The 11,177-nt window shown below is 39.5% G+C and overlaps 1 protein-coding gene across 1 annotated transcript in view; it reads right to left on the bottom strand.

Moving 5' to 3' along the window:
* Positions 1-190: 190 nt before the first annotated feature.
* The window catches only part of Abi3bp (ABI family member 3 binding protein), a 158,111-nt gene continuing 147,124 nt past the window's right edge, over positions 191-11,177 (bottom strand). The window contains exons 54-58 of the mRNA XM_051191629.1: positions 3,816-3,895; positions 3,264-3,293; positions 2,623-2,784; positions 1,577-1,699; positions 191-872 (exon numbers count right to left, since the gene is read on the bottom strand). Coding sequence (XP_051047586.1) covers positions 757-872; positions 1,577-1,699; positions 2,623-2,784; positions 3,264-3,293; positions 3,816-3,895 — 511 coding nt within the window. The 3' untranslated portion in view covers positions 191-756. The remainder of the gene's footprint in view (positions 873-1,576; positions 1,700-2,622; positions 2,785-3,263; positions 3,294-3,815; positions 3,896-11,177) is intronic.

The following is an 11,177-nucleotide window of genomic DNA, read 5'->3' as shown; positions in this document are numbered from 1 at the left end:
ATACAGCTTGAACAGAACCATAGCCATTTAAAAGAATTGCTTAAAGGAAGAGTTTGAGAAAGTATTTTTAGACATAGTATTGTGGGTTCAGGGGGGAAAAAAACCCAATTTTATCATTTACCATTTGACATATCAGCTGTTTCTAGCTGAAATAAAATTATTCAATAGATTTTTCTTTTCAGTAATTTGCTGGTAGCTTATGGAAAAGTTAGCATGAATACTATTTAAACTCAAAATCTGTTATTCTGATGCTAAAAGCTTACATAAATGTAAATACTAGAACACTTTGTCTCACATGTATATACTGAAGACTATTTGATCCAATAAGTTAAACCAAGTAAAGATTTATGGAATTAATTCACCAACAACACACGTACATATCAATAAAGTAAGTACTTTTTATAAAGCATATTAAAGATTTCCGACATTAATAGTATCTGAAAACATTACAACAGTGTGATAAATAATATACAAATGATCTCTTAAAATATCATGAATAGGGAGCCAGCTTCCCTAAAAATGTTATTCTATTAATGTTAATATCTTGCTTTCTTAAAATGACTTTGTAAAACCTGATAAATATTCTCAGTAATCTTTCCTAATAATAAACATCTTAGTATTGCTATCAGACTGCAAACTTTTATACACAGTAAACAAAATAGCTTTGAATAGGTGTGACAAATACCATAGTATTTCCAACGAGTTCTTTCTTTTTTGCGATAATGAACCAGAAGTATAGAAATAATATTCCTGTATCTACCATTTTCCAGGTATTGTGGTCCCACATTCATACCACTGGACATAATTGATTTGGGTATGACCACCTATTTCTCCAAATTGGACAGGTTCTTGGCGAACAGCTCTGAAATAGCCTAAGAAGAAAAAGAGTTTAGTTTAATAGAGCTTTCATATCTTTGCCCTCACCATTCATAGATAAAAGGCAGTTTGGTAGCTGAAGATTATTCTGAATGAAGCAAAGTCATTTAGAAAACTAGTGATTATAGAGGATCTGATGTTTATCCAGAAACACCAGGGCCTTGGGACTTGAAGTCTTGACATTTGTCTTACTATAATAAGAGTGGTTTCAGTGGCCTTTTATGTCCAAGTATCTTGTAGAGGTGTCTTTAAGAGACTTTTAAGAGACTTGGTATTTTTGTGTTCAGGGACAAAATGTGTTACTGGAAACCTCAAATAATTAGCGATGGACAATTTTTTGCCTTTCTGCTCCTTTTAGGCAAGGATTAAGTTTTCAATCCTCACTATACAGCCTGCTATTAGTATGTATTTAGCAAACTGCTGAGTATATTATTCACTTCCCAGATTAATTTTAATTGCTCTATACAACAATTTTTAAAGGAGCAATCAGGTACATTCCATATGACTAAAGCTGTGAGGGACATCTGTGATTGGGACAATATGAGTGATACAAACATAGAAAAGATTTTGTTTTTCATATCTAATTAAATTTCTTCTTTTCCTAGAGATAAGAGTAGCAGATCTGTAGCCTTTCCTATCAGCTGATTGCTCTCTGTGCTAATCTGCCAAACCCTCTACTTTGGATGGTCAGAAAGCATACCTTCTTTGGTAGGTAACTGGTCGGAGGCGAGTTGCTGTCCTGTGCGGCCATCTAAGAATGAGTCCACAAACTGGCAGTGATCTTCTCCGTGGCCTCTCTGATCTCCTATGTTGTAAAACTTGCCTGAAGAAGTGAGACAGTGTTTTCTTTAGTGTGTGGCAGTCCCATAATCAAATATTTCAAAGGATAATTTTGCTTTTCTTTTCCCTTCCTTCCCAGGTTAAAGGCCACTAGCAAAGTTTCCTAGCTGATGTGCTTACTTGTATTCTTACCTTCTAATGTTCTCCTTCCCCTCTTCAGATTACAGTGACTTTTAAAAATGCAAGTAACGTTATTACTCCCTCCATAGTCTCTCCAGCAGTGGCCTATTTTACTCAGAATACAATGTCTCCTTTACTAAATCTTAAGTGTAAACTAGTAGGACTGACCAGTATGCCTTGCACTCTCTCTTTCCTGCACTTCTCCAGAGATCCTTTATTGCTAGACTTTTCGTAGTTGATTTATTCTAAGCAGACATGATACCTTTGCAGACAGACCTTTCCCTAAAACTGTTCAACTAAAGGAGCTTCCATTTCTGCTGAGTTAGTCTGTCTAACACTATGTGAGAGATTACTGTTTAATTTACTTGTTTATTTTGTCTCTATAGAGAGGAAGGAAAGTTACTATATGAAAGCAGGAATATGGCATTTGGTGCTTTGTTAACCACCAAACCAAGAATAATCGTACCTGATTAATGAGTGGACCAAAGTCTTTTCACCATATGAATATAGAAAAAGACAAATGAACATACTGCGAGGGGCATGAATGAGCCCTTTCATGATTTTAATTCCTGGGTGGTTGTGACAGTACTGAGCTTTGCCTGCCTGTGCATGTAAGTTGATCATCCTGTCACTGTTGTGTGTTGCATTTTCATTATCTATCTCCAAGCTGCAGATCTTTATGTCCTCATTTCCAAGACTGTTTTAACAATTTCTGTAACATCTTTTTCTGAAAGAAACATTCTGAGTTTTGAAACTCCACAGAAAGACTAGGGTATTGGAACATACCTGTGAGGGAGTCACTTAAATAAATCTTGTATCTGAGAGAATTACATAGCTGTACGCCGACAAATTTCTTATACCATGTTCTTTTAACATATTGTTTGCCTTTACATTCTGAGTAAGAGTCTGAATTAAAGGGTCTTTCGGTCCAGATGGCATCTCTTCCCGCTGCAGGAGGAAAATGCGATTTGGGTTTAGTATTTAACCCTGAAGAACTAAAAGCTTTACAGCAAAAGCAGCCTGCGGAGTTATTGCCAATTTGCTGATACCTCATTTCTTTATTGGGGGGGGGGGCTGAAAATATTTGAAAGAGTTTAACAAACCCCAATACTAGTGAAATAAATCTCAGAGCAGTATCTTAGGTATTGGACTAGTCAGTCTCCTGCAGTCCTGGGAGTATAGACACATTTAGGGCTCTTTTTTGCAAGAGAGTATAAAATTTAATGTAAGCAAATTAAACAAACTTTGAGTGACAAAGTATAGGAAGGAAAGCAAATATCAATGCCTCCCCCAATGGATTCTAAATGTTGATGTGTTTAAGAGTGACACCTCTTCTATGTTTCTAGATGGAAAGATGCTCAGCTCAAATTCTGCTGTGCTTACCTAATTTAGAAATATATGTAGTCCCCATTGAGACTGGTACTCACCAGAAATCGGTTCGCTCACTCTTGGGTCCGCTGAGGAGGAGGAACACACACAAAAGAGCCTTTTAGATAAGGTCCTGCTATTACAGGTACTGTGTACACTTAGGTCTTGTTGGCATAATGCACAACCTTGCTGAAGACCAAATCTGAAAGTTTTTGTTTTAGAAATTGTTGATCATTCTTCAGATACTCAGCTGCATCTTTTACACATGATTTGAGTAGATCTGAGAATAGGTTGTTATCCTACCCTTTTCAAAAGCTTCCTCACTTAAAGTTACCAAGATATGTCGTTAAGAATTATGCAAATTTGTCTGCGTATAGATTTTTATTGAGAAATTGGAGCTTTGGAATGTGCAGATAGTTTCATAGAATTCATGACTTTCCTTCCCTGACATAAACCTAAGTGAATAAACTGTAAGTACCTTCATCTATTAGCTGCTTCTCAGGAATATTTTTAGAATTCAAGACACTCTGGGTTTCAAATAAGCTCCTATGCAACACTTGTGATGATGTCCCTTCACATCCATGTATAATAATTACTGCTGACATGGTTACCTGATTCAGTACTGAATGCCACCGTGTTGCTGGCAGGGCCTTCACCAAGTGGATTTTTGGGTTTCACCTGGAATTCATAGCTGTGTAAGGAGAAATAAAAACAGTAACATCTTGTTGAGGGGTTTAAGGAACAACATTTTCTTGATATACTAACTCCTGCTTCTTTCCCAACATCTTGTCTAATATTTCATACGAGAAAAAGACTAACGAAAAGTTAGCTATCTTAAAACCAACAAATTGGTAGAAATAACCAGTCAGGTTTACAATGGATACATAGGAAAGATAGTGGTGACCCACTCTAATTCCAGATGTCACCTGGAGAGTTCTGTCTTCTTTCTGTCATGCCAGTATTGCTCGCTGTGGTGTCTGAATCACAGCAGAGGGTGACAATGGGGAAAGTTTCTTTAAATGCAGATTTGTCCCACCTCTGCTACTGAGAATAAAGACTGAATGAGTTCTGGCATATGTTCTGTGGCCACTGGTTTTGAGAGATACTGGGTTACAATAATGGATACACATAAGGAGAATGTTTCTTTGCAGTGCTGGTTGTCTCTCCTGGACCTCAAGACTGATACAGATTACTGGAAGCCAGGGTGTCCACAAAATAGGCTGCTGGCATGCTAAGAGCACAAACACAAAGCTGAGACTTTGTCAGGCTCACACTGCTAAGGCCCTTTTAAAAAAAAAAAAAGTGGAATTGCTTTTGCTCCATCCTTAAGAATGAGTCATAAAATTGTGCATAATTGACATATCTTTTTCACAAGCTGTATTAACTTCAAGTCCTCTTGAGAAAACACCTCTCAAGGTTTTCTGCCATTTACCATAAGAAAATGCCAGACTTGGGAGATGACTCCGTGTGAAGTGTCCCAGCACATATAGCAAGCAGGACTGGGGATGGAGGACAGCACATCCAATCTGTAATCCCAAATTCAGTGTCCTGTAGCATGATGGGAAGTAAAAACAATCTCCAGAAACTCACAGGCCAGCTTGCATAGGCACTTAGCAAGAAACAACAAAAGAGACCTCATAGTATAAAAAGTGTAATCACCCTACCTGTGGAGTGTGGGGAAGGGGGGAGAGACGGAGGGAGAGGGAACTGGGATCGATATGTCAGATAAGAAAAAGAATGAGTGGAGAAATTGTGTCTCCATGTGGCTTTAAATAAACAGTCTGGTTACTACAAAAACAACAACAACAAAAGCAAGGCCTAAGGCTCATAGCTGTCCTCTGTCCTCCAAGTGCATCCTGGCATGCACACATGGGACTGCCCTTGCACACATATAATCATCCAGACATACAAACAATGCTGATCTGAAAGCGCCTATGCTATTTACTTAAATCACATACATGGGATATTCCCAAGGTTATATTCTTCCTACAGCTAGTGACCTCAAACAGTCCCGGTGGTAACATAAAATCTCTTAAGACTGGTGAACTGAATATGGAAGGCACTATGGGGAAGAATTCATAGGCATCTGCAGCTTGGTTTGAATGGGAGTACATGTCACATTTATTGTAGGCCATCACCAGCCAACCCGTGCCTTGGCCAGATCTGACCACTGGACTCCTTTCCATGTCTTTCTGTTTTGGCTACTTACACATGATCTCTACTTCTAGCATAGCCACAGGTTTTCATAACTTACTTTTTCTGAAGGTTTTTTACAACCTTTTATGATACAAGTTTGGAAGAAATAACAATAAAACTATGTTTAACAACATGAGGACATGTTTTGGCTGATTAAACCCTATATAAAGAAAAAATATTTCTGGTGGCAAAATATTTCCCAGAAAGCACATTTTGTCACATGAGTGACACCATATGCCTGTAAGAGTTAAGTCTCAAAGAATCATGGTGTACGTAAAGGGTGCTCCCTCAGAATTTTAGCCATTATTTGAAAAAACAGAAATTAAACAGAAGTTTAGAAGATAAAGTTGACAGTCTACAGATAAATAGACGTAAAATCAAAGTTACAAAGTAAGATTGGATTATTGTTGAGCACCCAACTGGCAGAAACTATAAAACAGGATTTCAATCCTAGACGTTGTGTGAGAAATCTCCCTGAACTTAAAGGTGTAAGTTTTCAAGATTCAAAAGACCTACCTACTCCATTCCCAAGAGGAGGAGAAAGGGTGTAAAGCATACAAATTGCAAATTTTCAGAGTACCAAGGGATCATGACAAAAAGCCCCCAACCTGAGAGTAAAATAATGGGGCCTATTCAAGGGACCACACTTAGAATGGTGTTTTAACTCACAGCAGAACTGAAGTTAAGGGAAAGTCAACACTTGGAAGTTCTTCATTTTATCATCATCTTATCTTACAATCCACATTCAGCTGAACAAAAGAATCAGAAGACACTTGAGAAATATATGTAAAGACACTGTTTTTCCAATATTTGATTCTTAGGAGGCCACAAAGTGATGGATGGTGGCAAGAGTTTAATAAACTGAAAGACTTAACAAAAACCTATCACCCTAAAGGGAAAGCATAATGAAGAGTAAATTTTGAGACCAATGGTTTGAGAACAGCTGTAAAAATTGACCTGCAAAGTAAAAATTTATCAATTACTGGAACAAAGTGAAAAAATGGTTCCAGAGAGTATGGTCTGTAGTTGCTGAGCTAATCTGTCAAAAGCAGAATGTCCACATCTAGGAGCTACCTTCTACAGTGTGGGTATAGAATAAAGCGGCAGGCCCCAGTGGAATGGATACCGCCATCACCCCCTCACCCGTTCTCTGTAGCCTTCAGTTTTGGCATAAACTTAGAACTGAGTTATAGCTTTTTATTGCTGAAATGTACTTTTAGTTACATAATTCCCTACTGGTTAGAAAAGGTAGGTTTACAAAATTCTCAAACCTCCAACTGCTTCTTACAAAACTTGTTTTTTTATACAAAAAACACTAAGTGGCTGTTGGTTTAGAATGTATGGCTATTAGCTCATTTTACCCATGCTGGAGACCTGTTCAGATGAGGTCTTCTGTCAGAGGAAGGGAATCAGAAAAAGTGGAATAAGAATACAAAAAGAGATAACCATAATAAAGGGAGCCATTATAGGTTTGAAGAGAATTCTGGCATAGGGAAATGTCCAGAGACCTAACAAGGATGACCCCAACTAACAATCTAAGCAATGGTGCCGAGGCTACCTTAAAAGCCCTTCCCAGATAATGAGATTGATGACTACCTTATATGACATTCTAGAGCCTTCATTCAGTAGCTAATGGAAGCAAAAGCAGACACCCACAGCTGAACACTGAGCTGAACCCCTGGAATCCAGTTGGCAGAGAGAGGAGTGATGAGCAAAGGAGACGAGACCAGGCTGGAGAAACCCACAGAGATAGCTGACCTGAACTGAACAAGGGGGCGCTCATGGATCCCAGACTGATAGCTGGGAAATCAGCCTAGTAGTGACCCGGACTCCCTGAAGGTGGGTCTCAGGAGGGCCGGGCAGTCTGCCCGTGGAACCAGGATGTATCCGTGATGTATGAAACTAAAGCAGAAACACAAATTTGAGGCCACTCTGGGCAGCGTACCTACCAGTGTGTTGCAAAAGGAAAAAAATGGGAAGAAAGAAGTGGAGGGGGGAAGAGGAGGGTGGGGAAAAGAAGGAACAGAAGGGAAAGAAGGGAAAACAGAAACCATGGAGGATTATAACCTGGCTGCCCATTATGCCCCAAGAGAAGTTTCTTGTGTCTTCCATTTCTAGGGGGCAGGGCTGAGAAACTAGACATTCCAGAGTTGGGCTTCACTTCTAATTCTGGTGCTGCTGTGGCTTCCCCCACCTTTCTAGATACAAGGAATTCAAAGGAACTATAATACCAAGGTATACAGTGATGAGCACAGAACAGTTCTACAGACAAGTAGAGAACCATTCTTGGAGAGCTGTGCTCTTGCCTGGTGCAAAGTTGCTAGCTGAGCATCTGCTTCTTTTTTTTTTCCCCCACAAGGAAGGAATTACTTGTCTGTTGCCCACACCTACAATAGAACTAAATAAAATGCCCGATGCTTTGACACCTTATCTTACTTTATACCAAATCCATACATGGTGTTGAAAAGTAAAGAATTTGCAGAGAACTGAATTTCACATAAACCTTGTGGTCCAGGCATAATGACTATTCCACACATTTCTTTGAGCCAGATTCACAGTTTATAAGAATTGTGTTGCAGCTAACCATCAGTGCCAATGTTTGGTCAACTCAGTGTAAACAGGAATCCCAGACTTCAGTAGGTTTTAGTCTTAGAGAATAATTGTCTCCCAGAATCCTCCTGAGCCCACAGATGTCAGTAAAAATACTTGAACAGATGAAGTAAATTTGATTTATCTTAATTATCAGAGTCCATTTTCCATAGGAAAGTGGTGGACCACATGGATTCTGGCATACACAACAGATTTTTTAGTTTTTCAGTGGAATACGGAGAGAAATAGGCTTTCTGGAACAGACGTGAGCCATTAAAGATCCTTTTCAGTCTGAGTGATCACATTGTGTCTATCTGCATTGCCAACTAGTTCATGAGAAAGAGCCCATACCATCAATATGTTACCAAGCCAAGCACTTAGCAGTTCATCTCAAGGCAAATTTACAGCCAAGCTGCTGACTGAGACCATTCACTATGTGCTCATCTGGGTCTTAGTTTATTCTCACTGACTGCATGGCTTTGCCTATCCCAAGACTATGTGCCGGAACACCCTAAGGATCAGCTAAGCCACACTGCCTGACCCTATCAGTACTGGTGCCATATTGATGATTTGACATATTCTATATCAGCTCCCCAATTGGTAGAATTAAGTATAGTTGGTGGTCTTAAGAGACATTGTGGCATGATCTCAGGTAAGAGAGCTTCCTTCTACACTTTTACTCCCAAGTTCAGCAAGAGCTACATGCTGCCTAGAAGAGAAAGGACTCTGTTGTTCCTGGCCAATTGCAGGAAAAGAAGATTTGGTGGGAGAGTGGGCTGGAGTACTGATTGGGGTGGTTGAATGAAAATAGCCACTATAGGCTTATATATATTTGAATCCTCTGTTTTTAGCTAATGAACTGTTTGAGGAGGATTAGGGAGTGTGGACTCGTTGGAGGAAGTGTGTCACTGGCATTGGGCTTTGAGGTTTCAAAAGACTCCTGGTACCCAGTTAGCGCTCTATACCTCCTACTTGTGGATGAAGATGCCAGCTTAGTTACTGCTTCAGCACCATGCTTGCTTGCCTGCTACCATGTCCCTTGCCATGTCATGAACTGCAGCCCTCTAAAACTAAGTGAGCCACCAATAAAGTTCTTTAAGATGCCTTGATCATTTACATCTCTTCACCACAACAGAAAATTACCAAGTCACTGATTCGACTGATAGCAACATTCCCACAATTCTTTTTGTTTTAGAGGTAGTGAGATAGGATCTCTGCAAAGGAAGAGAGAACATTTGTCTTCAGTCTCTAGACTTCTTTTGCCTCTCTTACTTGAAACAATGGCTTCCTGTACCTTGCAGCAGGAGGTTGTGGCCCATGAGACACCAACCCAGAGACAGGAACATCTGACACCAGGTATGGAAATGAGCCCTCACATCAGCAAACAGCTGCTGGGTAGTCTCTTAATGCAAATAAGAATTGAGCCTCTGCATGATAGATTGACGCATGGCAACGTAATTAAGAATAAGCAGCAGGGGAGCTGGCTGTGAAAGGAATGGGTGGTCCAATGTCACTTAGCTTCTAGACTAGAATGCCAACCCCAGCCAGTGTGTAAATCTTAAATCTCTGCTTTCACACTCCCTTCTCTCTGGTTCAAATCTTACCTTGACTCTACCCATGGGATGTGTGCAGAGTAGCTGCTAGATAGTCATGCTTTTCATATCTTAAAAATCAGGTCAAATAATAGAAAAGTCACCAAAATACAGTATTTACACATGCCTCCTTGTGGTGTAACAGAGCTATAATAAGTCATCCCAAAGCCACTTTCTTTGAGTTATTCAAATACGGACCCCCCCCAGGAGGGAATTCTAAATTATAATCCAGCTGGCTTCTCTGCACTGACATACTGTGCTATATTCTCTGCGACACCTACTTCCCTGCCACCAATACCATGTAATGCTTTTCTATTTATCCTTCAACCCCCCAGCCCAACTTTCACCTTTTCCATCTCCCAGGCTGGGTGGAGGGCTGTTCCCCAACCTCCTCCAGCACTCCCGCAGGCCACTTCTAGAACTCTTGCCATGCTTACTAATTAAGCTTCCTGCTAGACTTGAGCTCAAAGGCGGCACCACACAGGTTGCCATTTATAGCTCTAGCAGCACTGAATAAATAGTAGTTAAATGAAAATGAGTAGCTTCAGCAGACAAATTTGACTTCGAATGTGCCTGGAAAAGGTGGATCACAAACTAATGGTTCACTATGAGAATCTGTGGGGACAGCTTGATTCAGACAAGGGACACAGTGTACACTACTTACAAAGCCAATGTCTTTCCATGAATATTGTGTACAGTCCCGCTCATGCTATTAAGTGGGATTAAAAGCAGGCAACTCAAGAGAAAATGTAAGTTTTGCAAGCATAAATCTACGTATTAGAAAGGTCCAATGAAATTATGTTTTATTTTTAATTCTTCCTTATAATCTATTATAATAAAATTTTTGGTGTTCTTTCAATCTTGCCGAGGAAACGATCAAGATCAACTGGGTTTTAACTGACAGACATGCTTATTTTTGGCTAACTTAAAGCTGTCATGAAAATTAAAACATTGAAACATTTCCCATGTTACATGTCAAAACAGGGCACTTTAAAAATCATGTTTTTGGAAGAAATGCATGCTTTCTGCAGTAAAGGACTGAAGTTTATACACAGTTAACTTAACCTCAATTAATTAGGCTCTTTTCCTCTAAAATGATTGGAAGGATGTCTCTACCACTGCCAGAGTTAAAACAAACTCCTTCTCATATTACATCAATACCCTACTCAACCCAATCATTAGATGATGGAGAGGGGTATAGAAAAGGGAACTTAGGAAAGAAATGAAACCTCCTCTAGGAACTTCTCTACAGCTAATAAGAAATGTCTGAGGGCTTTTTTTTTCTTTCAGTAATAAAATGAATTGATAAGATGTTCTAGACTGAAAGGAAATCATAAAACTATACTGAAATATTAATGACCTTGTGTTAATGTATGAACAGTAAAATATGCAACTGATCACCAAAATTCTATTCTCCTTTTCAGTGTAAAAAGTCCCCAAAGCAAAGGGCTGCTGCACTTGTGTGGGGGTTTGAAAGAGAATGGCCTCCATTGCTCATGTTTGGACTACAGTTAGTGGACCTACTTGGAAAGGATTAGGGCATGTGGCCTTGGGGGAGAGGTGTGGCCTTGTGGGAAGAGATATGCAACTGGGGGG

Source organism: Phodopus roborovskii, unplaced genomic scaffold (assembly GCF_943737965.1).
Source record: "Phodopus roborovskii unplaced genomic scaffold, PHOROB, whole genome shotgun sequence".
Classification (NCBI taxonomy): domain Eukaryota; kingdom Metazoa; phylum Chordata; class Mammalia; order Rodentia; family Cricetidae; genus Phodopus; species Phodopus roborovskii.
Note: the sequence above shows the minus strand (reverse complement) of the source record. Positions and strands in the feature narration are given on the sequence as shown.